General features: G+C 43.5%; 1 protein-coding gene across 2 annotated transcripts; it reads right to left on the minus strand.

Moving 5' to 3' along the window:
- Window positions 1–864: 864 nt before the first annotated feature.
- Window positions 865–27,672, minus strand: HOXC4 (homeobox C4). 2 transcript variants are annotated; one of them, XM_031937737.1, is made up of 3 exons: window positions 27,273–27,672; window positions 8,722–10,119; window positions 865–8,223 (listed from the first exon to the last, which is right to left on the minus strand). In XM_031937737.1, the coding sequence occupies exons 2-3, from the start codon at window positions 9,158–9,160 to the stop codon at window positions 7,871–7,873; spliced, it is 792 nt and encodes a 263-aa protein (XP_031793597.1). In that variant the 5' UTR covers window positions 9,161–10,119; window positions 27,273–27,672; the 3' UTR covers window positions 865–7,870. The 2 variants fall into 2 exon arrangements, with proteins under 2 accessions (XP_031793597.1, XP_031793598.1); XM_031937738.1 differs by lacking the exon at window positions 27,273–27,672 and having other exon boundaries at window positions 8,722–14,138.
- Window positions 27,673–27,933: the final 261 nt, after the last annotated feature.

The raw sequence follows: 27,933 nt of genomic DNA on the forward strand, positions 1-27,933 counted from the left end.
AGGAGGGGCAGGGAGGAGCAGATGCTTTAAGATCTAAAGAAACAATTTGATGGGGGGGAGAGGAAGGATCAAACGGAGGAAGAGAAGGGGGAGGAGGGGAAGAGAGAGAGAACAAAGCTGCAGAGGAGATTGGGGCCTTGGGGCGGCCAGAAAGATAAAGGGGCATCCCGGGAGAAAGTGGTTCCTTCAACATCTGCTGAAAGGGCTATAAAATGGTGTTGTTTGCCCCAGGAAAGCACGCTGCTCCCCAATCCCCCAGTAAAATGTTCTGTGGGCGGCTCTGGCCCCTCACTCCAGCCTGGGAACCTTTGAACCTCAGCAGACCCTGAGGCCAAGCAGGCCAACTCTCTCTTCACACACCCCAACCCCAAGCCATTTGGCTCCTCTTTCTCTGCTTTCATGGTGGTATTGGAGGATATTGTGCCCTCCCAATTTGGGTCTAAAGAAGAAAACTGAAATAGAGAATCATTTTTTGAAAATATTGGAATGGGAACTCAGAGAGAAGAAAGTATGAGAGAAAATATTCAGGAGATATGAAGAGAAGCGGTAAGCCAGAGTGAGACAAGGACAGATTGGCAGACATCAAGGGGAAGAAGGAAACTTTCCCCCTAAATTGCTAGGAACAATCTGCAACAAAAGCAGTGGAGGCTGAACCTCAATTACAGTGTTCTTCTTGGTCCTAGAGACCAATAACTTAGAGGTTTCACTCTGAGCCCTGACTCCCTGCTTCTGCACTTAGGAAGCCCTGCTCCTATTATTTTCCTTTTGAAACCCTGATCGCTAAAAAAAAAAAAAAAAAAAAAACCTCTGGCACGATCACATCTTCAATCCTTGCCCCCCCCCCCCAATCCAATAGATCCTCAGTCATAGCTTACCCTTCCCTCTGCCAAAATTCAAAATACTATAGATCCCCTCCAATTTCCTAGTTCCCAAATGCAACTGTTGATTTGTAACTCTCCAGATCACACCTACATTTTTTTTTTCCTCTAGCTCAGACACCAGGCTTTTTAGACTGACTGGGGAGTCGACACTAAGTTCCATCCAGGCTGGGCTGATCTGATTCACAAGTTAGAAAAGAGGCCAAAAAGACTGAAATAAGGTGGGGCTATTACTTTGACATGGGTGATGGTTGATAGGGCAAAAGAAAGGTTCCCTCAATCAAATCCCTTCCAAAGAGAAAGGCTATTTGGGGAGGTCTCCCCTAAATGATAGCATCCCCTTCCACTCTGGTCCCCCACCTCAACACAAATCTATCATGCTTTCCCTATATTTGCTTTAGTTAGTTTTAATTTTTGTTTTGCTGTTCAAACAAAAGAATTCTAGTCTCAGTCCCATTTTCCTGACAAAATCCTTGGCCACTCAGGAAGGTTGAGGTAATTATCTGGATAATTCATTCTCAGCTTCTTTTATGACTAATATAAACCAGATCAAGAAAATGCTTTATCTGGTGTCCTGATTTATCCAGACTCCCCTTCTCTTCTGTCCCTTTATATTAGGTATAACCTATGGTCAAGGGGATCCAGGGATTCCTATAATCCACAATCGAACTTTCTCTTCAGGCTCTGCTCTAGGGAGAAAGCTCAACTGACAGCCACTCTGATAGTCATCCTTTATATAAGGGGGGGAAAAATCGCAATATATAGATGGGGAGACTGCAGATAAAGGGCCTATTCCATGTTTTGGGGGGGGGATGGACATGGAGGTAGTATTTTTAAGCATCAGAGAAGAGTACAAGGAGTTCCAGAAGGCTCAACCCCAGGGCTGAATGCAATGGGATTCACAGGCAATGGAATTCACCACTCAACGAACCTGCTCTAGGCGCCTGTTCCCGCTCACCCACCTCGGCTGCCCCTGCTCAACTCGCTATTGTCCTGCTGTCCAAAGCTGGGGTCGTGACCCAGAAGAATGCAAAGGCAGCCCTCCCAGCAGACACTGGAATGGAAGGTAGATGCCCCAGAAACTTTGGAGGAGGAGCCTGTGCAATCTAAGAAGAGGGCTCATCTTGAAGCGCTTGGAGAATCCCCAGGCTTCCTTCTTAGCTCTGGGCCCCTTAAACTCCAATCTTACGAAATATGGGATACCCCTAAGGAAGGTAGTACAATGTTAATTTAATCGGAAGAGACCACATCCTATCATATTTTCCCTCCTAAGGTTCCCCCCAAGAAATCAGCCACCGTTTAGAAGGAACCAAGAGCAGAAGGGAAGCTGCCTCCTACAGGTGCGGTTTTCAGATTTCTACCACTACAAACAAAAATAGATCCTTCTCTCCCTCTCCCTATCCTGGGACAAAGAGAGGCTAAACAGAAGGCCAGAGATAGTGAGGGAATTGGATACCGTTGTTTTTTAATTTTTGTTTTTGTTTTTCTTGATTCCCCTAATTTAGGTCTCCACTTCAGGCTGGACAAAGCAAGAGAGTGTTCTCCCAACCATGGGCATTTTCTAACATCGATTGAGAATTAAGATTATTCCCCACATTTCTATCTGACCCTATAACCTCTCTGCAGTGTCCTACAATGCACTTTCCACAAGATTTTAAAAGGAATTTTACTACATCATCTCCCTTCTTTCTAAACCATCAACTTTTTGGACCACCATCGAGGGCCAGAAAGGAGCAAGATGAAATCATGATAGTCTGACAGAGGAGATATTGAAGTAGAATGGGAACTGATAAGATGCAGAAGGGGAGGTGTTCTGTCTGTTTCTGGGAAACTTAAAGCCGGTTTGGAAAAGGAGAGGAGAAAAGCCTAGATCAAAAGACTTAGAAAGAAACTGCTTGCTGGTCGGTCCACTGGGGATGTTGAGATAATTAAGGGAGCTAGCAGCCTGGAAGTTGGGGAAGGGGGAGAATGAACCTAGAGGGAGATTCCTGTGGTGGGAGAAGACTGGCAATAAAGTAGGGATTTTTGACTTTCTCTCCTTACGGCAATCCAAAGTAGAAATGGGTCAAAGAGAGAGAATGAAGATTGATTTAGAGAAAGCAATTCTTTCAGTTTTTTGCCACAACCATCTTTCTCTATTTTATTCTCCCCAAAAAGTAATGGGAGTCCAAGGCAATCAGAGACATGGGCCTTCACTTAGGGTGAGAAAATAGGGGGAAAAAACTGGGGCATGAGTGGGAAAAAAGGATATAGAATCAGACTCAAATGGGACTCATTCTAATAGGAGAATAGTTTGGCAAGAAATTCTCCTTTCACCAAAGACCCCAAATGTTTAGCTTGGGCCCCTGCCCATCCAGATAAATCAAGACGACAGATTAGGAAGTTCATAAAATTGTATCTGTGGATAATGACATTCAGAGTGCTAACAAATATCCCCTCTCTAGCTCTGGTGGTCGGGGGTGGTGCATGTAAGAGGGGATAAATGTGGGTAACAGGGCTCTAGTCCTTAGCTTGAGTGGGGAGAATCAGTTTTTAATTAAAGTTAACCTCTCTCCAAGGTATGGGGTTGGATGGGGGAAGAAAGCTGCTGAAGATCAGGAAATACCTGAGAAAGGTAAACTGGGGAGACAGGATGTAAGGTTTTCTCTGAATAAGACAGAAAAGGCAATTGTGTGTGTGTGTGTGGGGGGGGGAAGATGTGAGAACCTAATTCCTCCTACACTAGCATGATTTCCTTAATCTCTTTCAATTCCAGGAACACATAACCTTCTCATTAAACCATATCCAAGTCAAAATATTCAGTTCTCCTTTAATTGTAAGGAGGCAACAGAAAGCAATGAGTACCTGGAATGGGTGGCCCCAGCTCCCTTCTGATTCACCCCTGCCCTCCTTTATTTTCTCAAGAAATGGAAGATTTTCTAGCTTCCTTCTGTTCTAGCGCCTCTAGGAAGGAGGCTGGCCCAAACAGAAGGAGACAGAAGCTTGGTAGGGAAATCCTTAAAAAGAGTACGAGAGGCAACCGGAGGGAAGCAGCCAGCCAGGGCTCTTCTTTCTATTTCTCTTCCTCTCAACATTTTCCTGATGACTTTTAACATCAGAGAATTATGCTTCTCTCTATCACTGGGGACAAGGGATGTGGCTCGAGCTCTGCCACATTGATCGGACACTTCCTTTCTCTATTCCCTCTTTCTCTTCTTCCCTCTTAATCCTTCCACTCTTTCGTTGGAGTAGAGATGAAATTTGGAGGGGAAAAATGTATTTATATTGCTTCCATCCCACCCTCAAACAAATCTAAATGCTAACTACTTACATGTCAAGCGAATTTTTGACCTGTTGGGATCACCAGGCTCTTGGAGAAGGACCTTGGACGAATTGGTCGTCGCTTCAACCACATCTTCTTTTTTATTTAGCCATTCGAGAGAGACACAATGCAATAATATGCATTCAGCTCGACTTGGCTCTCCCCCCACCCCACCCCATTACTATGAGAGAAAAAAAATCCACAACCTTACAAAAGCTTCGAGACCCGGGGATGGTACATGGTGCAGAGCCCAGAGGGTCAGAGAAGGGGGGAGAGGTCAGGGCAGCTGTGGAATATAAAAGCGATGGCAGAGAAAATGTGTCCTCTCCGTGAACCTGAGTTGCATTTTCCCCCTTGCCTTTCCCCTCTTCTCCACCCAACTTCAATAAAATCCCACCGCTTTCCTCTTCACCGGGAAGGCAACCAGAATGAAAAAGTTCCACTGGGGAGGAGGAAGAGCCAGCCTTGGAGCTCCAAGCCCCATTCTCGATGCCTTTACCTACTATCCCTTCGGGAAAGTCTCTGCCTGATTCCTGCTGGTCATATTCAATGCAAAGGGGGAAATTTGGAAACAAGAAGACAGGAAAACTAGTAAAAATGGTGTCAGAAGCCAAAGCTACTTTGGATATAAGCTTAAAATAATTGATATTATTATTGATGATAATAATATTTATTATTATTATAATCTATGATGTTTCTCCTCTGATCCAAACAGAGAGAAAAAGACGAAGAGGAAACAGAGATCAAAGGAGTGAAAGAAAAAATAAATGTCCCCACTTCTGTCCCTATTTGACCTTAAATCTCCTCCCATTTGGAACTGAGGTCCCTGTGCTGAAACAATCTTCATTGAGTAAGTTCAGGCAAAGCCAGAAATGAGAATTGTAGTGGGGGTTTTTAATCTCCTTTCTCTAACTTTCAGAAAAAGAAAAAAAAATATCCCAAAGAATAATGTTCTCCTGGATAGATTTAGGGATACTATTTCTCTATTCCCACCACCCCTGCACTCATACTTTTCACTTTAGTTTTATTATAAGCTTTAAAAGGCACTTCTATACACTCTACACAAGTTCTCTTGCCTAGCCCTGTGGAACATGCAAATCTTATCCCCTTCTGACCCCAAACCAATTGCCTCGAGATGATGGAGATTTCAGCTGTGATTTGGTTGCAAATTCACTTGATTACATAAAAATAACTTAGAATAATTATTAGTCTGCACTCCTGGAGCTGGATGAAAGAGGCAATTTTGCCATCTCTAGAGTATGATCAAGGGTGGAGAAAAAGAGGCCTGCAGGACCATTCTGCTCACCCAACCTACATCTCAACAACCACCCTACCAGCAAGTGGATTCGAGAGAGGAGGGGAGACGGGGGAAAAAACCACAACAACCACACACATATATTCCTCTGCAACTTGATTTCTCTATTCAGGAAGGCCTTTATCTAGTCCTGTCACCTTTCATCCTAAGATATGGTAAAGGAGAGCAAGATTTTGATGTAAGCCAAATCAGAATGATTTTCTCCTTCCCTTTTTAAAAGAATAAAGCTTCTGAGATCCCTTAATGTCCTAAAATTTCAACAGTTTTCCTGGCAAGGAAAGGTCTGTGAGTTTTATGGAAGATAATTGTCACAACAACCAAATAAATTCAGATACTGTTCTTCCAATAAGCAAATAAAATATGTGCTTGGAGGTTACTTGGGCCTAGTCTACAATACTAAAAATTACTGGTTAAAATTATCCATATGATAGGGAGGGGAAAATGTTTATTTATTTTTTATACATTTCTTCTTGAATTTCTAATTTTATTATCAACAGAAAACTGCTCATTTTTCTCCCACAAGCCTGCCATGGTCTAGATTGGTGTGGGGCAGAAGAGAGCAATGAGATCTTTCTCTCTGTGGGCCTTTACCCCACACCTGGCTGGTCTGTGAGAGGAGTTGGGGAGGGGGGTTTCCATTACTGTCCAACACAAGGCTTTGAGGCCTACCCATGGAAGGAAGCCCTCTTGAACCTCTGTCTTTCCCCTTCCCCCTCCATTCTTAGTCTAAACAAACAGAAAAAGTCTGAAGTTTCCTTTAGACTGCCTTTAAAATGACTTTTTAGGTGTGGGATTGTTGGAGGCACATCTCCTTTATGCCCCCTTCAAATCACAAAATAACCCTATGAGAGATGTGAGGCAGAATTGCACAGTAAATGCTTTGGATTCAGAAAGAACTGAATTTAGAGATATACTGAGTTTAGATACATGCCCCAGATACAAACTGAGTGAACCTGGGTAAATCACTTGTCCCCAAGCAATGCTCTAAGGCTTTATCTGCATTGTTACGAGTCCTTTACTGGAAGTTCTCCATTCTCAAAGTTACAGGTCTCATTTAAAAGCAAAATAAAGCAAAAATTGAGGACACTATCCCAGTCTAAGTCTGCCTATATGAAACCAAGCTCTACCTAAGACAAGGGTAGGGAGGAGAGAGACCAAGTGGAGGCATTTGCTGTCTGAAAATAAGACACCCTCTGCCTCCCAACTCTTCTGTTCCCACCCCCAGAAGATATCTTCCTCTCTGAAAACTCAGATTAAGAAGAGGTGAAAAGAAAATTCAGTCCTAATGTTCCACATAAACCTTTTAGTTGAATTAACACATACAACACATTCTCTCTCTCTCACACAGATACACAAACACACACACACACACACAACTTCCTTTCCCTTCCTGGTCCTAAGGACACTGGAAAACTGGAGTTGAGAGTTAAGGTTCATATGTTTGCTTAGAGTAAACTTAGCAAGCAACTAGGGAGAAGGTGGGATTTTACCAGCAGAAGCCCAAGTCCACTGGAGGAGAGAGGGAATAAAAAAGAAACCATCAGACATTAAGTAAAACTAATTCACATTCACTGGTTTATTATTGATCACGGGGCACTTCACATCAACACTAAAATTCTTTATTGCAAGTTTTACAATAACCAAGTAAATTCAGTCCAAAAACCACAATGATCACAAGGGGGGTGAAAAATCTACCTAAGGTCTGGAGTTTCTGTCTCAGAACTGAAAGTTCTTTTTGATATTCTTTTGGCTCCTCAAACTGAACAGCTAGGAGAGGCTCCCGAGATGCATTTAGCTTTGTCTGCTGCCTTTCCCCCCCTTCTCCTCCCACCCCCCCCACAATGATACAAAAGAACTTCATAGCTTTGTTCTCCTTAAAATGACTTCCCCCTCCCTCACCTCCCCTGATGCATTTTTCAATGCAAAAGGCCTAAGGGGGAAAAAAGGAAAAGAAGAAACAGAAGAATTGGCCTAAAAATGTCTCTTTCCTTTTTCTTCCCTCTTTCCCCCTGAAAATTAACCAGAACTGGACCATCGCACCTTGCAATATATATCTTTTTTTTTTTTTTTTTGCTGCTTTTTTTTCTTAAAAAATAAATAAAACCCCCAAACGGCCTAAAAAAAGCCCCGCAGGTACCATGCTAAGACAACATCACATGCTTAAAAGGGTCCTTAACAGTGGAAGGGAGAGAAGGGGAGGGGGGGGCTTGTTTCCATGTATCTGTTGTTTCTGTTTGGAATAAGCAAAGGACTAGAGATGGGGAGAAGAAAGAACCAAAATATATATATATATATATTAGATTCTATAAATAAGAGTCAATTTGTGTGTGGGGGGTGGGGGAGTGGGTATGGGGGCGAAGGGATGTGATTTATGTTTTATAACCTGGTAATGTCCTCTGCTCGCTGCTCCTGTGGTGTTGAGCTTTGGGAATGGTCTTCAGTAGGGCCGGGGGTGGTTGCGGGCAGGGAGCTGGGCGCCGCTCCGGCTGGTGGGGCGGATCTGACTTTGGTGTTGGGGAGTCGGTGGTCCTTCTTCCATTTCATCCGACGGTTTTGGAACCAAATTTTGATCTGCCGCTCGGAGAGACACAGCGAATGGGCGATCTCGATCCTTCTCCTCCGGGTCAGGTAGCGGTTGTAATGAAACTCTTTTTCTAATTCCAAGACCTGCTGGCGGGTGTAGGCTGTCCTCGAACGCTTGGGTTCCCCTCCATTATAATTGGGGTTCACTAGGGGGAGGGGTGGGGGAGGGGAAAAGCAGATAGGGGGTTCAGAGGCAGCAGGCTTTCCTGACCCCCAACCCCCACCCCCTTCTCAGCTCGGAGGAGCAGGAGGGGGAAAATAATAAAGTCATCGAACTAAATGGGTTATAAAGAACTTGAGGGACGCTGAAGACTTTGTAGTCTAATAAGAGGGGAATCCTCATTGTAACGCCACTGAATTATTTATGCGCCCTTAGAAAGCGAGCAGAGTTTTCTCACATACATAACAGATCCTAGCACATGGCTCGGACTGCCCAGAGTAGCTAAGCCATAAAATTTATGGGGGATGTAATTACCCATTCTCGCTCGTAAATCCAGTTCAATTGTGCTAACCCAGAGACGCTCCTAGAGAGAGAGAGGGGGAAGGAGAGAAAGGAGGACGGGAGCCGGAGGGGGACTGAGGAGGGTGGGAAGTGTAGGGGAAGAGGGGAGGGAGGAGGAGAGCAAAAAAGCAAAGTTGCCTACCCGTGCTAACGTGGATTTTTTTCATCCATGGATACACTATGGGCTGCTTGGATGCGGCGCTGGAGGGATGGTCTGGGGCTGGCTGGCTGCAGGCTGGCGGGGCTGGGGAGGGGGAAGTGGAGGAGCCGGAGAGAGGAGCTGGCTCGCAGAGCGGCTGCGATTTCTCGGGGTGATGGTGCCCCGCCTGAGCCGGCCCGTGGCCTCTCGGATTGCCCGGTCCCTGGAGACTGGTACAGCTATATTGGCGCTCGGGATAGCTAGACCGTGGAGGTGGTGGTGGGTACAGCTCTTGATGGTGATGCTGAAATCCTGATTCCCTGGTCCGGCCGTAATATTCCGGACTATGCTCAGGGATGTAGCTATTTTGCGAATATTCCTCGCATGGAGGAAATTTCGGATCGATGTAGTTAGAGTCCATCAAATAGGAGCTCATGATCATTAATTTCTGGAGTGGAAAATAATTTTTCTCGCTTTGTCGTTTTTCTGCTCCATAAAGCCCTCCTACTAGCTAGCGACCCTGTAAAGTTACTTTCACCATGTGACTCCGCCGGCCAATCACGCCAAGCAACCTAGTCCCCGGATAAGGAACAGAATCGCTTTATTCAAAATGTATCCAATTTTTTTCCTGGTGGTGGTGGTGTGGGGGTGAGTGGGGGGCTTTGTGAAGGGGAGACTAGACCCAGACTGACTGGAGCTAGGATGTCTTCCCTCAACCCCTCAGTGAGTTTGTTTTCTCCAGCCTGAGAAGGCAAGTGTACCCTCCCCCAGTCCCACTCAGAGAGAAGTAGGATCTGATTTGGGGCGTTGGAAGATTGTGTGGGAGAGCCCCCAAATCCAATCATGTTGTGTTTCCTTGTTTGTGTGTGTTTTTTCCCAAATGAAGCCATTAATGGTTGTATGTTTCAGTCTGTCTAGATCGAGAACCAATGAGGAGTGAAGTTGGAGCAAGAGCATGGGTTGGGAGAGGGCACCAAGCTGAGCAAGACGCTGGTGTACCACAAGTCTAAGAAGATCAGAACTTATTCCCTTTTCTGCCCCGCTTTTAAAACACACTCTCCCAAACTTCCCCTTCCCACTCTCCCCCCCCCCCCCAACTTCTCCTCCGACTGTTGGGAGAGAAGGTGAGCTAAAGAATTTTACCTGACAGGTAGAGCTGGCTGTATGCAAATGACTGTCATGCCTGAAGGTCTGGATGCCCTTAACTTGGTTGGAGAGAGATGCTATGTCTTTGGGAAAAGGCAGAATTCAGAACTCTTCCTCTTCGATTTGCCATTCTTTCAGCCTCTCCCCCCTAGAACCAGAACTTCTCCTTTACATTCTCACTGCTGGGACTTTTCCAGTGTCCTACCTACCTTGGCTTTCCAATTCTTGAAAATAAATCCTCTAAAAGGACTGCATCTGGGATTTTGGAAGGAAAAAAAAAACTGATAACATTTACAGAACTCTATCAATATTGACCATATCTCCATTGCTGACCTATGTCCATAGCTATTACCCAGTAGATGTAGGGTATCTCTATAAGTAGAGATAAGTAACTTTTGATGTGATAGAATAGCTTGTCCCTGCTCACTGTGTGTGTTGTTTTATGTGTAAACCTGACTGTTAGGTGTGAGGCAATATCTATGCTACGACTGTGTAAACACACTTCCACAAACATCCCAGAACACCCTTAGCTTAAGGCTGAGTCACAAGAGCGAAACTTCCCCCTGTCCTCCCAGCAGCCAGAGTTTTGGAGTAGAGGAGGGGTAGAGAAATGGGTTCCTTTGGAGAGTGTATTGGAAAACAGGGACAGGTGAAGATTCTGTTCCTCCAAGACTAAGTTATAACTTGTCTGGGCCTGTAGGGAGAAGGGAAGGGATAAGAAGGAAGACAGGTATTGGGAGCCGGGAGAAGGACCTTAATATACTCCTGCTGATGTCCTTATCCAGTCACATTCTCTCCCCCAAGTTAGACTCTCCCGGCAGAACGGAGAGATAAGTGGAAACCTCACCAAGGAGGGAGAAACGAGGGCCCAATACAACATACCCTTGCCAGAGCTAAAGAAGCCACTTCTTGACATCGATTACAATTAACTGCCCCTGGATAAGTCATAGTTTACTTGAGGGGGGAGGGGGCAGGGGCCAGGGAAGGGAAGAGGAGAAGAGAGGGGAAGGGAGGGAGCCGGATCCCCTTGTTGTACTTGATAACAATTATAGTTTAAAATCATAGCTTGCCGGGCCCAGCTATATTTTACTTGATAACAATAAAAGTGACACATAAAGTTAACTGTTTATGTTTTATTTATTAGACTAAATCTGCCAGCGGTGGTAGGAGCGTTTGCCTCGTCGCTGCAGCTTTTATAGGGCTGTAAAACGTCATAAATCAGTCTAGGGGAATCGCCGAGGCTCTTTGTGTCGGAGTAGGCGTGCTGCTGGCGGCCGCTGCCTGCTCCCTTCTTTCCACGAAAAGTCATAATGTGATTTTTTTTCCCCCTCTGATTTTATTATGATCGCCGCCGTGATTAGTCAATCTACCTTTAATTCGCCACCCTGCGCTGCCACCGCCACTACCGCTGCCTCCCCTCCCCTCCCGGCCTGGTTGACACTTGAATTACTACCTTTTAAAACAGCATAACAACTATTTGAGGGTTTAATTAGAACATCTGCAATTAAGGGAATGGGAAGGAGAAAAAGAAGAGAGGAGCTGAAAGAGAGGAAAAGGCTAGAGCAGAAAGACTCAGGGCTCATCCTTTCTGTTTCTAGAACTTGGGTGGGGGGAGGGTGAAAGGTCTCCTCTTCCCCCCAAATTAAGCCCCCTCCCTCTCATCAAGAGATTGAGAGAGAAAAGGGGAGGAGAGAGGAGAGAATAAGAAGAGAGCAAATTAAATCTGAATTGCAGCTATCCACTGCTATGTTCTTGATTGCCAAGTTTATTCTTTCTTTAAAGTGCTAACCATTCCAATTTTCCTCTTTTTATTTCTTCTTAGTCTAGTCTAGGACTTCAAATTTAGGAGTTTTGTAATCTATCTCTACCAAACTGCCCCACCACAACTAAATCTATATTCTTCAGCAGGAAAGCTGTGTATACTATAGAAAAGGAACTTTGGTTATACTTGGGTGTAGTGTGTGTATATATACACCTTCCTGGAAAAGGGCACATTCCTTCTCCCTGATGGAGAGAGAAAGCACCTTTCTTGTGCACACATACACACCCTCAATGGGATTGGGGTAGGATGTTTGAATCCCCTGGAACATTGAATAATCCATTAGGGAAATTAGAGCCTGAGTTTCCAAACTTGGTTGAAAACTAGCTGGAGGTACTTACTGGTGGGAGTGAGCAGGAGGTTGATTTGAGCTGCTTAAGCCTGAATAGGGAGGTAGTGTAAATTAATTGGGGAAAAGAAGATCCTATTGATTTAAAACTAGTAGTTTGGAAAGGAGGAGGCAAGCAGTGTAATTCCAAGTTACAGCAGAGAATCGTGATCTGGAAATCAGCTTTCTCCACTGGGACATTGAAAAGTCAGGAAGATTCGAAGTAGGACTGAGAAGTGAAGGCGAAAGTATACACAAATATTTAGAATCTCCTTTCTAGGCCTGGTAGTCTGCCTCTTGATCTTTGTCAGCCTTCTGGATACATGCATACATGCACGCAAACAAACATACATAGATATATGGTTTTTTGCATATACAGATAATTTGTATGCATCCAGAATAATATATCTATGTATGTGTATATAAATATATGTGTATGTATAAATATTTTCCTCTTCACCTGTGATTTCATTCAGCTTCCCAGTGAGGAAACTTCTTCACAAATGCAGAGATTCTTTAGGAATCTCTGTCACTCTCCTTTTCTAGTCCCAGCCTTCTACCCGCCAAACTTTCCTTCCTTTTTCCAAAGATTAGCCTCTGTTATAGCCTCCAATAAACAGAATTCATTATCTATACGGACCACTCAGATGCACAACCTCAAAGCTTTCTATTTATGCAGGTAAGTTTGCATTATAGAGACTACCCTGAACACAGAGCCAGGGATTGAATTTAACTCTGCATTTAGCTAATATTAACTACCTTGTTAGCTAACAATATACACACAAGCATAATGCTAAATGCCAGCATGTGTGCCATAAAGATGCACACACACGGGGATTTAATGCCATATTTGTACATCTCATTGAATTTTTGGATGTGAAAAGGAATCTATGTGCTTATACACATACACTTGGACATCCATAGGACTTTTGTATATGTGTGTGTATTTAAATAGATCCACACACACTTTCCCTATCCTTCCAAAATTATTTGTGAGAAAGCACATATCTCTGTCCTTCACTTCTAATGATCATACATATTTTACCTATAGAATATTCTATATATTCTAACTTGTTCCCTTCCATAGATTTCCTGTTTGCATAGAGGAGCCACTGGGGTTTCCAAGGCGTGTGAAAAACACTTCTATACTAACCTCCTCAATCCTTTTGTATTCCCCCCCTCTGTCTTCTTACCCCCATGGCCAGCTAGATTCATCCTCCTCCCCCTTGCCTTGTGCTAACCAGTTATCTCTCACTCCAGCCATACATGAACGCATCGTACTATTTCCTAATTTTATTTTTATATTTGCTGCATTTCCCCTTGCATTTAGTCTGTATCACCCCCAATCCCCGTCTCCGTCGCCTTTCTCTACGTCTAGATCTGGTTTCTCTTTTCGGAAACATGTTTCAGTACAAAGCGCTTCCCTTCTGACAGTACTGAAGAAAAATAAGTGTTCATTGTGTGTGTGGCGTTATTGTGTCCGGCATTACCATATTGACCGTTGGATAACCTATATTCTCTCCCCCCTCCCATTAACAATCTGCGGCCGAGAACATAAGTAGCTCTTGAGACTTTGTGATGCTTTTAAAAATCTCAATCTTTAGACTTGCCCCATTCCCTCCTTTTCCAGGGGAGAAAGTGTGTATATGTGAGGGTAGGGAGTGTATTTCAATTTGGATTTCAAGATTTTTTTTTTTTTTTTTTTTTTTTGTCTTTTTTGGTTGGAGGAAAAGAATGGGAGAGAAGATCATGGTCATCCCCTCCCCCACCCCACAAACTGCAGGATTTTTTGAAAGAAAAGAGACTTCCACAGCCCTCCCTCTTTTTCCTTTCCAAATAAGTTGACTTCTAGATGACATGTAATTAATTCCATTTTAATTTCTCCCCCCCCCCCCCTCCAAACAACTTGAAAGCTCCAAACTGAAGCGAGGTCCCCTTCTGGTTTTGTTCCTTTATGACGCCTGGCAGACAGAACTAATGTATGCAAAGGAATATGCAAATGCTTAATTGATTTTTTCTTAAATCTCTTGTCAGTAAAAGTAATGAATTGGTCTAAAATGATTTTAATAACCCGGACATGTCACTAGAAAATGCTCAACCTTCCCCACCCCCCACACTCGCCTATAGTCTCAAAAAAAAAAAAAAAAAACCAATTATGGACCCGTTCATTTCCCCTCTTTTAAAATATTAAAGATGAATTCCTCTTGTTTGTTCGGAGATCACGGACAAGGTCCTCTTCTGGATTGTTCCCCCCTTCCCATTCCTTTCCCTGGAATTCAATTTTCTTCAAATCTCGTTTAAAGTGGCTTTTTAAAAAGTGGACGCATTTTAATATTGGTTAGACAGAGTGACCCGCATTTCACCTCGGTTGTTTGACTTGTTCCAATAGGTCACTGCCATAGAGTTATTGATGGGGAAACTCCATTGAAATTTGTCTCTTCGCAAATGGCCTTTAGATCTTCCAGTGAGTTCAATAACTAGTTATAATGTGGAAAGGGAAAAATGAAGGCCCTGGGCTAACGAATTTGATGTTTCATTTTTATGCTGGAGAAATTGTTGGTTTGGGCTTTGATTTCTGCTTTTTCCCCTTCCCCCCCCCCCAAGCTTTGTCCCCTCCCCCCATAAAGGTCTACTGAATTCCACCCTCCTTTTAACCTTAGCTTCTGCTCTTGACCCCCCTCCCTTACTTTTTTTTTTTTTTTTTAATTTTATTTTTACTTTTAAAATCTCCGACACTTGGAAGGAGGAAGCTGAAGCTACTGGAGGTCTGTAACTCGAACTTTCGTTCTTGGAATGAGAAAGACTTTTACTTTTTTAAAGGGGGTGGGGGGGTGGGGGGGTGGGAATGCTCTTGTGTCTTTTAAAAGCCTGAGAAAAAGCTTGGCTTTAGAACAGCTTAGTACAGATGCTCCTAACCTTTGCTGGCTCTTGCAGCTAAGTAGAAAAATGTAGCGAGCTCGCTGAAGACTCTTTTCTACCATTAAATATGGCAAAAACTGTGAAACAGGATCAATTTTGGCCCCATTTCTGATAGGGAAAAACCGACAGGGTCTGGGGACAGGGAGTGTTTTAAGGAGGCGCTGGAAGGGAGGGAAACCGGCTTCTTTTCAAGGCCTCAGTGCCAAAATGACTCCTTGCAGCGACTTGCTGACTGGGAATTGGCTAGGAGATTATCCATTTGTTGGATTTTGCCTTTTCTTAGCCATCACTGCATTCTCCTGGGGAAGCCTTGAAGCCCAGGAAAAGGTGAAATTTAGTAGGCTCAATAAGACTGATGCAGAGGGGGCCCAGATAAATGAATGGGATCTGAGGAGGGGACTGGTTTCTGCATTAGGTTTCATCAGGAGAAAGGAGATTCCTTAAGCTTCCTCTAAAATTAAAAAATAGAAAAGTTGGTGGGGAAAGTCTTAGGCTTCCTGCAGAAATATAACTGAAGAATGGATAATATATTGTACTCTAAGCTTTCTGCAATTCTATCTCCTTCACAGATGACCCCCAGTCTAACCAACTTACATCTCTATCAACATTATTATTAATGGTAATAATGATAACAATAGCATTCTTCTATCGGTAGGTCAGAGCACCCTGTTTTTCCCTTAACATTTTTCTCTATTTCAAGCAGCAGTTTTTTCTTCCTTTCGAAGAGAAAGTAAACAGATCCCCTAGGCCAGCTCTCCCAGCCTTAGGGTCCCCCTTTTAAAATATGTCATTATAGCCTTTATAACCCCTTTATCCACCCCCAATTAATCCCCAAATCCCTATATTTCCCATTTTCCAGAAAGGACAGATGAACAAATCTAAGCGCTCTCTCAGTGGGAGCTAAGACCCCAACCCCCTCCCCCAGTACCTCCAGATAAGGTTGCTCCGGCTCGATTTAGATCATAGATAGGTTCTTTCAGTGACAAACCAATCTCCCCTCAGTAGTCTCCGGGGATCAGTACCCCAGTTCCCAAGACCCAGGCCCGCTAGAACCAACCAAGCAAACCAAAAAAACCCCAAAATAAAAAAACAAAACAAACCTCCTCCCCCCCAAAAAAAAAAAACCAAGGGGGAAGGGATAGGAATGGTAGAGACCAAGGCCTGAAGCAAGCCGGACTTCTGAGAAAAGACATCCTATGTCTTCTCCGGCCAGGCGGGGAAATGAATCAATAGTGATCGGTTAATCAACTTGATAGAAATCCCTCTAGCTTTCCTGTTTCTGTCTCTGCCTGGACTGTGCGCACCTCTCACCCTACAAGCTAGAGAATTCAAATCTGCCTCTTATGCACTCTCCCTCGTTTTCTGAACCCGAAAACTCCCTACCTTAGAAACAGAAAGAACCCTTGCCAGAAGTACACTGGGGATGATTCATTCTTTATGTTTAAAAAAAAATGTTTTTTTAGTTTAGTCTGTCTCTACTTAGATTTCCCCATTTCACTTTAGTATTTTTGTCTCTGCTCTGAATCATCTAATTTATTTAGCATCACTCCTATTTCCACACTCTGATGTTTTCCCCTCAATACAATTCGTTGTCTTTTACCCGAATTATTCCATCTTGTTCTAGCGTCCAAAAATAAAATAAAATAAATTCCCTCTTCTGTCTTTTCTTTGGGTATCCTACATTATTCCAAATTGTATTCTCGTTACAGTAGCCCTCTACTCCCTTCCAGGTTTGACTACAACTGTGTTTTATATTATGTTATTCTGTCATCCAAAAATATATGCAAATGTAGACATTTCTATTTGCGCCTGTATTGGAGATTAGAGATACACACATTTTATGTATTTGTGTATGAAGATCCATTCTGATTTTTAGACACCTATAAGGATAGAGATGAAATAGACACATCTATACAGACACCTCTTTATGGGTTTTTCCTTTGTAGTGTTGGCATAAGTATGTTATTTTCTACACATTGTTTACTCTTGTGTTCTATACAGTTCAGCGTGTACATTAGAACACGTTGGAGTTGGGTCTCGAGTAAAAAGGTCTCCAGCTATGACCTCTGCAGACACAAATGCAGACACACATCTCTGCAGAGAAGATAAAACAGCTTCCCAATAAATGTTCACTCCCTATTATTTATGGATAATGAAAAGACGTAGGTGTAAAGAAATACAGTCGTAGATAGAATACTGAAGAGCGGGTACAGAAAAAAATAGAAAGATGGTAATCTGGGTTTTCATTTCCCCTCCTCCCCATCTCTCCCCGCATGCCTTCCCATACCTCTTCAAGGTGCACTCGTACCTGCTCAGGAAAACCGAATAGAGATCTTTCTTTCATTGGGGGCCCCCACCCTCACCCCCCATCCCACGAAACTGTGTTCCCCCAGCAGAAACAAATACCTGAAGTCATTGAATCTACCCAGTCCATGGGTAGGGGGATTTAAAGAGGGGAGAAATCCAGGGTGGAAGAGAACTGCATTATTTTGGAAGGTGGGAAAGAATATAAAATAGGGAATGGAGATAACCTTTTGCCGCGCTGACTTTCTCAGTTTCGTCCTACAGAAAAACTATTTGATCGGCCATCAGCGTATTTTTCCAGTTTAATTTCTCATCTGTTTACACCTAATAAACGCTTCTCGCTTATTCCCTCACGTCCTTTTCATTCTCTGATCCCTTCCAACACCGCAGCCATTAGTTACTATTATTGGTATTTTTATGAGGCTCTTTTCCCGAGCCCTGGGGGCTGGGGGTGGGGCGCCTGGTTTTTTGACTGGAGAAAAACTTGAGCGAAACTTCACTTAGTTACAACCTTGTTCCCCTTTCCCGCCCCTAAGACTGAATCCCCCAGTCCCAGTCCCGCTTCCCAGAGCAGAAATGTTGCAGGGTAAATAAGAGTTCGCCTGCTCTTGGTTATTAGAATTCTGAAGACGTTGGCATGTGTAGCGATCATTAGTCAAACCCGTGGAAGCCAAAGGAACCGAGGAGTTGGACAGAAGAAATCTTGGAAATGATATACAGGAGCCGGCTGGAGCATCAATTCAGGCCGATAAGAGCGGGGCTGCTGGGAGCTGGGGCAGGGAAGGTGTTTAATTGGGCTCTGGGTACCTTTCATAATTGGTGAGGAGGAAGGGGGCATTGAAAGCCCCAAAGGGGAGACGTTGTACCCTTTTTTAAAGGTCAACCAATGAAAAGCTTGTAGATTCGTGCACACCTTGAACCCCTTCTCCAAATACTTTGAGATCCAGAGGCAAGAAAAAAAGAAGGGTAACCCCACTGCATACCCAGGAGGAGTCCAAAACTAGATTTGGGGACAAAGTGATGAGAGGGGAGGGAGGAAGAAAATTTTAAGATCTTACTACACATCTCAGGATTTTCCCTCACATCATTCCATCTTTTCAGAAAAAGCTAGCTAGGGTGAAGGACTCCAATGATTAGGTTCAGAGGACAATTGGGTGAAATAAGAGCTCTGGCCAAGGATAAATAGTAAAATAGGATGAAAGGGAAGGTATCTGGGGGGAAATATAACCATTCCCCTCTTCTCATTTGGGCTGCAGCACTCATTCTGGAGGTTGAAGGGCAAGAGTGCAAAGACTGGGTTAGGTCACATTTAGTGACCAGGGAGCAATTTAGTATAATGAGTAAATACTCCAGAAAAATACTTCTCTTCTCCCCCCCTTCATAGCAGAAACCAAAATAGAGAAGAAAAAAGATAGCCACCCCCCAATAGGCATCTATGTTTAGTTAAGGATCATATCTAAGTCAATCTAAATACACAATTATGCAGTCAACCTATGAAGAAGTCCAAATAGAGGTATAATGAAGAACATTTGAAACCAACCAATCACATAACAAAACAGACATCTATAACTACCAGTTTTATGCATTAGATTACTAAATATCCATTTAAGTTTCTAAAGGGAGGTTAATAAATAACACCAGCAAATTAATGTGTATACACAATCCATACACTAGCAAAAGGCTATCAATATAGATTTGAATTTAATGAGATGTACAAATATGCACCCAGTTGTATACCCATCCACTATAGAAAGGACTATAATGTACACTCAGGTATAATAAAGAGAAATATCTAGCCCCTAGTGAAAGATACATCAACATGCATTTAAAGTTGTAGTAGGAAAGTATGTAAAATAGTTTTTGATTGTATACCCCCAGGAGGATCTTTAAATACAGAACCACATATACCGAACTCTCTCTAGAAAGGCACTTTTTACTCTGGACACTAATGTCCAGCTTAATGTGTTTCTGACATCTATAAGTATCAAATGCAGACACATCTCCAAGCCAAGCAAGAGACACTGGGTTTGACCGACATACAAAGATCCCAGAAATGGAGAAATATATATATCCTCATTTATACCATATAGGGCAAGTCGGGGGGTGGGGGTACAGGGAAGCATGGCATGGCCTCTGGTGAAGGTGAAACTGAGGCCTCAGGTGAGGGATGCATTTGGCTCTATCCCTTACACTCTCTCCTTCCTCTCTCTCTCTCTCTCTCTCTCTCTCTCTCTCTCTCTCTCTCTCTCCCCCACCCCCTACCCCACTCCCACCCCCTCACCGCAAGACCAAGGGAAAAGCTCTTCCGACATGGGACTCAGAGACTCCTCAGGCAGACTCAGAGGCAGCGGGGGGCTCCGGGTGTCACGAGGGGAAGGCTCGTTAACATTACGAAATGGGGTCATTTGTATAAAATATGATTTTGTTTGGAGGCAGCTCCACAGAGAGGAGACATCAGGCGTGTACAGCCCGAAACCGCCTAGGAAAAAGGGCTACATACACTCAGTCTCGTTCACTCTCACACACGCATACACAGCTCTTAATTACTCTGCACCACAGCCCCAGAGCACTAGCTTGAATCAGCTAGAAGCTTGCATTTCCCCTCCCCCTCTCACCCCCACAGTGATTTTCCTTTTTTGATCACACAAGCTCTAATGTAAACCTCAGAAATCCTATATCTGGGGGGGGGGTGATTTTATATTTGGAGGAAGGGGTTATACGGAGACAAGAAGTCTCTTGAAAAAGGAAACCTTGCCGATGTGCATACCCTACTCCTGGTCCATCCCAGTACACCCAGATTTCTAATACCAATAGCTTTCCCATCCAGCCACCCTGTTAGGTTTGGTGTTATTTGAGAAGATTTCCTTGATGTCTATGGAGTTTTTGTGTCTTTTGGAAGTAAAGGGATAGGGGGAAGGCAAGACAAATCCTGGTCTACACAGTCAAAAAAAAAAAAAAAAAAAAAAGATAAAAGAGTTGGAGCAGCTCTTCCTTCTGAGTGGGGGGGAAACATTTTTTTTTCTTTCTCCACAGAAGAGTAGACAATTTGGGGACCAAGAGAGAATGGAAGATTACATGCAAAACTGTTCTAGTTTTCCATTTTATGTCTCTCGTGTAGGCCACAAAGTGGCAAAACGACCCCCAAAGAGAGACAGAGACAGACACTCACAGAGGTACATAGGCAAGAGACAGAAACAGAACTCTTCCTGTCTAGGTGTGCTGGGGGGGGGGGGGTTGAGAATCAGAACACAGGGTTTCCTTCTTGTTTCCTCTTTAATTGGGTTTTATTGGGGGGTGAGCTTGGTGGGGAGGGACAATAATGGGGACTTAGAGAGTGAAATGCCATTTAGATAGCAGGCTGAGGAACATTTACAAAGCAAAGCTTCAGATGCCATTTCCTGGGAAGGGACTAGATCAAAACAACCTCCTCTTGGCGTTTATGACCCTGTCTCTCCTCCTGGCGGAAAAGTGCCTTCAATAAAACTTCAGCTTACACCCTACCACATTCCCCCAACTCTCCCCAACCCCCACAAAGCACTCCTTCACCAGGAGAATGGAAAAGAAAGGAAGCCCAATTCAAAACGGTATAGACAGTAAGTCACCCTTCTCACCCTTTCCTTATCCCTGACTTTCCAACTGGTTAAAAAATTACCTCTTGTTCTTCTTTTTTTAAGTACTTACTGAAAAAGTTTTTCTCCAATGTCTGTATAATTAAGAAGTCCAAGAGGATTTAAATGACAGATATTCCAATGAGACAGTTTCCCAGCAATAGGTAGGAGAAGGAAGAGGAGAGCAAAGGAAAATAGAGCTTTCCCTTTTGCCATTAACCCAATTTAGCCACTATAATCCTGGCCAGGACAGAAATAAGACATGAAAGGTCACTCAGGGGAAAGGATCTGTTGCCACTGGAGTCTGCTAGATAGGTTTGGATTTCTCAGGCACAAAATTAGGAAGGACTGAGAATTGCCAGGGAGATGGGGATAGGTAAGAAGGGAAAGAGAAAGGAGGTGGGAAAAGAAGGCTGGTTTAAATGATTGGGGGGTGGGGAGAATGCTTAAGTTTCTGCCCATTGAAGGAACTAGAATCTTTGATACCTACACAAATCTATAGACACAAACCTGCTCAAACTTATAAACCCAACCACAAATTTGGTGCTACAAAGAGATTTATAGTTATATATGATATATGCACCCATTTTTATGTGAACATATAGTGCTACTTGCTGGGAATATCTCTACTCATCTGGGAGCTGGAGTATAAATAAACACATCCCCTTACACACAGGAATACACTAATATTGTATGCAATATATTACATTACAGACCAGATGTTATGTTTGATATCTGCAGTTACACCTGGGATTCCTTATCCTGAAATTCCTAAAGTATGTTCTAAATCAGATGTTGAGCCTGGAATGGAGTTCTTCCCAGGGTATATGGATGCTGTAAAAAAAAAAAAAAGGATCTTGGGACAGCAGCAGTGCAGAGCAGCTCCAAACCCCTCTAGTATACATTGGGCAATATGTTAATCTATCATGTTTTGCAATACAGTAGATGCACATTCTGAATAGCTTTGGGAGATAATCTAATCCAATCATTTTTAATTTATGAGTGAGGAAACTGAGGCTCAGAGGGAGCAAATGTATATTAGGACATATAGTTGCACAACTAGGATTTGAATGTATATCCTTCGATTCCAAATCTTTCCACTATATTATGTACTTTTTTTTTTTGACTGAGTTTCTTTCTCCATTCCCCAGGGTACTTTGGGAAAAGGAAGAGCTGGATCCCTGAAGGAATAGGGAAGCACTTGGGCAAAGATTTATTTCACCTTTCAGCGTGTTCCTCACTTTCTACTCTATTTCGAACAGTCTTCCCCCAAATGATGAAGACCTTCCCAGACCTTTGCCATTGGCATAAAGGAAAACTCCTGAACAGGCATTCCTAACATATAGATAAGCTCCATAAGAAAAAGGAAGAACAGGGAACATGGGCAAAAAGGAAAACTCTTGAGCAGACATTCCTGACATATAAATAGGCTCCATAAGAAAGAGGAAGAACAGGGGTACTAGAGAAGGTTATCTCCTTTCCGTCCAATTTTCTTTCCTTGACATCTCAACAAAACTTTCTCAAGAAATCCCTCGATATCCTCTTTTCAAAATTAGATTTCCCCCCCTACCATCCAATATAACCAAAGTGTTGAATTTAGAGCCTTTCTCTTGAAGAAAGATGTCTATGCAGGTATAACAAAAATCTATAAACGAAAGCCTTCAAACAAACAAAAATCTCATCTGTACCCCTCTCCCTTCAAACCTACTAATCCTGTTGGAGAGTGAAAGTTGGTTTAACTTAAACAATCTCCAGAGCCTATCTTTACTGGATTGAAATTCTCCAGATAAAACATTTCCCTGTGACAAGATCAACATGATTTACTGTACTCTTCTTCCACCCGCACCTCTCACAGATTTGGCTACCCCAAATTCAATTTGGTGATGCTAGATAGTGAGAATCCAGTACCTTACAAACCTCCTCCCTCAGCCCCTCCCTCAAATAAAACCACTTAATAGTAAAGAGGGGAGTTTGTGTGGGTAATTAAAGGATCTGCAGAGGATAGGTTTTGGATTAAAGATTCAATTTCTCCTTTTACCTTCCCTCCTCCTTTTTTCCCTTTTTTTTTTCACCTAATCTTTTTACCTGACCTCAGAGGTCCTGGCCATGTGGGTATTTGTCTTCCCCATCCCCCTTCTTAGAAAAGCAAATAAATACAGGGAACAAGCCAAGGAATGGAACAATGGACACTCCAACTTTCTCTCCATTTACTCAATTAGGAATCCTCCCTCTTACAGAGTCCAACTTTAAGAAGGGGAGAGAATTCCTTCCAGAGGGAAGAGAGACAGTTTCCCTTGAACTTTTATATCTAAAGTGGGAAGCGGTGGGAAATAAGGGGTTAGAAGCAAAGGAGAAAGGGATGGTTTTCCTTTACTGGTGGCCTCCATGGGAGTCGAAGAAGGGGGAATGTTCCTGTAACATAATTCTGAGAAATGCAGTTTAAATTCTGAGGCAAAGAAGAACCTCTCTGTATCCCCCTCGTTTTTTGATTACAAGACAGGTATTTTGCAGACTGAGTCATTCACTTTCCTTTCTCTCATAGATTCTCTCACACATACAACTCTAGTTAAATATATAGATACTTAAATGGTGCACTCACATCCCACACACTACACATTAATTGCACCATCATTCACACTGATATGCAGAGATAGTCTCTATACAATGCATATGCATCCTGTTAGACTTGTACACACATACACAAATACACATATTCTCTTTTATATTGATTTATATTGATTATATTGATTTATATTGATGTCATTCTTTTCTGGATAAATTAACCTTAAATCAAATCGTTTTTTAAAGAGAAAAGGTGGGAAGAATTAACAATTCAAACAGATAGATGATTTACATCAGGAACTTTATGGAATATCCATTTGGCTATTGCCCCTTTCTGGACTTTCTGGCCTGTTTTCCCCTATTTCCAATTAATTAATTAATTCTATCCCCAAAAGACTCACCATATTCCACCTTTACAACCCCCTCTCTTTTTCTCTTTAAACATTTATTTCCACACTCTGAGTCTTACTCATTTCTACCACAAACCCTTGCCTCATTTTTGAGGACACCTGACCAAAAAGGCCATCAGAGTCTTACTTAAAAAGCCAGGTATCTCTTTATCCTCACTATCCCCACATCGAACAAAACTAGCTTTTATCCTGGGTCATTGACAAAAGTGAAAACTTGAGGGAAACTTAACATTTGTGAGATTATTCTTTGACAAGTCTGCATTTAGATTAAGAAAATGGAAGGTTTCAGACCCATTCTTGCTTGTAAAATGGAATCCATGAAAGAAAGCTCCCAGTCCAACACAAAGGGGCAAGATCCACACTAGAAATCATTCAGACAATTCCTTCCCACCCACCCTTTAGCCTCAATAACCTTTGAGAATTCTGATTTGGATCAGAGACCCTTAGTTCTCAAAATCGAGCTCAGTGCTCCCTAAGATGGTATGAGGGCAAATGAGGGAGAGAGTCACAAAGGAAGGCAGCATCATCCACGGAGTAATATGGCTCCCAGGGTTGCCCATTGGTGAGGGTAGATTAAAGTGGGGGGGGGGGGCGAGTGTGGGGGACTATGGAAAGACATGGGGGGAGAGGAGGGAACAGAGAAAGAGACCCAAGGACTTTTTGTTGATTGGCTGACGGGGGGGCATGTGACCCTGCTCAGCGCATGCCTGATTGGTTGCTTGACCTCTTCTTGGGTTAGAGACCTAGGAACAAAAATACAAGCATTCCCTCCTGCTGCATTGAGGATACCTTGGCACCTGATGAAAGGACCAGAGCGATTTAACGCCCCTCCTCCTCTATAGAAAGGAGCCAAGTTCATGCACAGGTGGCTCGGGGCGGTAGAAAGAGCAAGAAACAGCCCCGATTAGCTCGTCCCTGTTTCCCCGGTGAAAGGGACTAAAACAGTGAAAACTGACCAATACAAAGGGCGGGAGGGAAGGAGTGGGGGCAGGGAAGTCAAACGGGATGCTGAGCGCAGGTAAGAGGGGAGGAGCCCGAGGGAGGCAGAAAAGAACCTTCGCTCGACTTTGTGGGTGAAACACACCACACGTGGACGTGCTTGGATGCCATGTATGGCTGTTGGCACTGATGCTCGTGTGCCCATGTTTGCCTTACTCCCAGAGCTCCCGGCCCTACCCTTTCCTCAGAAAGTCAGGGGTCCCTTCCGTCAGAGACGCGGGGACAGGCAACAAATTCAGAGCAGGTCGGGGGAGGGGGAAGTGATGGGTAACACACCCAAAGCACCGGTTCTAGCCCAGCGCTCCCGAGAGACCTGGACCTCCCGCTTCGAGTTTTGGAAAATCCCCCCAAAGATGGAGTTAGAGGAATGAATGGGAGAAGAAGACGTATACTGAGAGGTGAGGAAGGAAACAAAAAGGGAAAGGAGTGAAAAATGATTAATAAGTGTATAAATGATCACCAATAAACAGTTATTGATAGCAAATTTAGCCAAGGAGTCACGTCGAAGAAATGATTGCCTGATAATTAACCTGGAGATCCCAATCTGAGGGTAAGAGAGGCTGAGTTTCCTAACCTTCCAACTGAAGGAAAGAGGGAGTATTTGGAACTTTCGTTGACTTAGTGATAAACTAGAGCAGTGTGGTGGGGATGAAGCAGAGAGTAAGAATTCTTAAAATAGACATTCCTGTCGCACCCATTTGCTGTAGAAATGGACTTAAGACTGATAGCCAGAGTGATTCCCCAAATAATTCCCTTTGACTCTATCTCTCTGCCTTTGGCTTTTTTTTCCTGCCTATGTCTCTATTCTCTTGTTTACTCTCCCTGGGTTACTGCTTTTGTCTCTCTGGGTCACTATCTATTTCCCTCTCCCACTTCAAGCTTTTGGTTTGCTCTGAGTCTGCACTAGTACACAGTCCCTTCTGGCATCCCCTCCACCTTCAACACTGCTTTCGCGATCCAGGTATCCTATCCCTTGTCCTCAAGTAGGTTGATGTCATGTCTCTCCCCTTTTACTTCCCTTTCCCTTCTCCTTCTGGTTACTTGTTCTCCTGGTCCATTTGGGGAAAGTCTTTTTTTTTTTTTTTTTTTTTTTTTTAAATTTATGAGCACTTACAACTTACTCCAATCCCTCTGGGATGGAGACTCCTCCAGAGCATAAACTCACCTAGACTCCACGTGTGCACGCTTTTGCTACGTAACATATCATGACGCATAATGGGGGAGGGGAGAGCATGTGCTCTCAGGTGTGTGGGGACACGTGCCTCCAATACCCAAACTTGTACACTTTTTTCTTTCACCTCCTCCAGTAAGTCAGATTTTAGGGCACAACAACGTCAGAACTCCAAGTGCTAGAAACTATTATTTTTGAACTACCTATTTATCAGAGCAGGGTGTTCCTGGCAGAGGATTCTTTCTCCCTGCTCAAATCCATTCCTTCTAGATTCACAGGACTCACAGGAAACAAAACAAAACAAAACCTTCCATTGAACTATCCTAATTTCCTCAAACTCCTGGGACCTGACCACACTAAAAGCTAAGAAGGGAAGGGAGAATATATTAGATAACTTGAGAGAATAGCTGGGAATGCATCCTTCTTCCCTCAGAGTCTATCATGACATTGAATTCTGAAAGAAGACAGCTCCTTCCTCTTCCACCTTAACTCCTAGTTTGGCCTAAAGAATACAGAGGGAAGGATGAGTGGAGTTTAGAGTTGTTTTCCTGAATCTTGGGACCATTCTACTTCCTTTTCCTTAGCTCATCCTGAGAGCTCAGAAGTCCCCTCAAAGATGGAGAAAAAAACACTCATAGGGTACTCAGATCTACCAGGGAAAGGAAAAAGCATATAATCTCCCATTCTTTCTTCTTGCCTCCCTCTCAATCCAACCAGTGCTCTGTCTTCAAGATAATCTAATACAGCAAAGTTTTGAAACCAACTAATTATAATCAAGGGCCAGGGTGGGGAAAGTGGATAGGGGGAGGAGTAAAAAGGAATGGGGGGAGAAGAGGAAAGTTTGCACTTAGAATATAAAGATTCCAACAAGCAGCCAACACAACTCTGTCTCCATCTAGGCTTTTCAATCTTCCCAGACTGGGAAGGTTAGGTAAGGTAGATAAATTTACTGAAGTATGTCTTCTCTTCCTGAAATCCCTCATAAGAATGAGGTAGAGGGAGATCAAAGAACTTAGCTTCCCCTCCACCCCCACCCTAGCCTTATCCTGTAACTCTGCAAGTACAACAGCTCTTCTTAACCATCCCCAAACCCAGTCTTCCTTTTCTCTCCTTTTCAGGGGATCTCTTCCCTTTTATCTCCCTTTAATTGTGTTCATAACTAGTTAGGGGAATTTTGGGGGTAAAACGGAGAAAGAGGGGAAAGAGGGAAGGAGAGAATAAGGGGAGAGAGAGAGAGAGAGAGAGAGAGAGAGAGAGAGAGAGAGAGAGAGAATGAGAATTAACTTACAGCGTTCGCCTGGGATTCATTTGCGAAGATGTAACCTCTCTTAACATCATCCCCAGCCGCCGTAATCCCCTCTAACTGCCTGGCTCTCTGTCCTAGCATTAAACCTCACCAGCAGCTGCGTTGCTGGACAGTTAAGATTATATATGATGTAAATATATTGTGGGTTTGTCAGCTCTCCCTACACCATAAAACTTGGTTTAATGACATCACGTGGTCCCCCAAGAGCCACTCACGGGCCTGCCTTCGGGCCATTCACATAAATAACCTCCAAAAGTTTCAAACTCCTAAATTCACATAGAAGCCATGCGTTATTTCTCGAATGCTCACTTACACTTAAAAAGCCTTCTTTGCTTCCTCCCTTTCCCCAACCCCGCACCCCCTTGCATGGTGGGGGGGGGGGGGGGGGGAGGGTGGGTCCTTATTTATTTATTTACTTACTTATTTACTGACTTATTTTCATAAGGACCTGTCGCCTTCCGTGGTCGCGTGATTTTTTTTTTTCCTCCTTTTTTTTTCTCCTCTCTCCTCTTATTCCTCAGAATGGGCCCGTGCCCCCCCTCCCCACTCCCTCGGGAAGGTAAGTCATGCTTCTTCCCCTTTTTTTTTTCTTGCTGCCAGAAGGGTTGGGCTCCAGGGAGAAGGGAGGGGGCAGGGGAGAGAA

Source organism: Sarcophilus harrisii, chromosome 5 (genome assembly GCF_902635505.1).
Source record: "Sarcophilus harrisii chromosome 5, mSarHar1.11, whole genome shotgun sequence".
Classification (NCBI taxonomy): domain Eukaryota; kingdom Metazoa; phylum Chordata; class Mammalia; order Dasyuromorphia; family Dasyuridae; genus Sarcophilus; species Sarcophilus harrisii.

Bases quoted from the DNA above. Each gene is read 5' to 3' on its own strand.
- HOXC4 (XM_031937737.1), bottom strand. From the start codon at position 9,160: ATGATCATGAGCTCCTATTTGATGGACTCTAACTACATCGATCCGAAA. The intron at 8,224-8,721 runs GTAGGCAACTTT...CCCTCCCCCTAG, and splicing joins AAAAATCCACGTTAGCACGG to TGAACCCCAATTATAATGGA.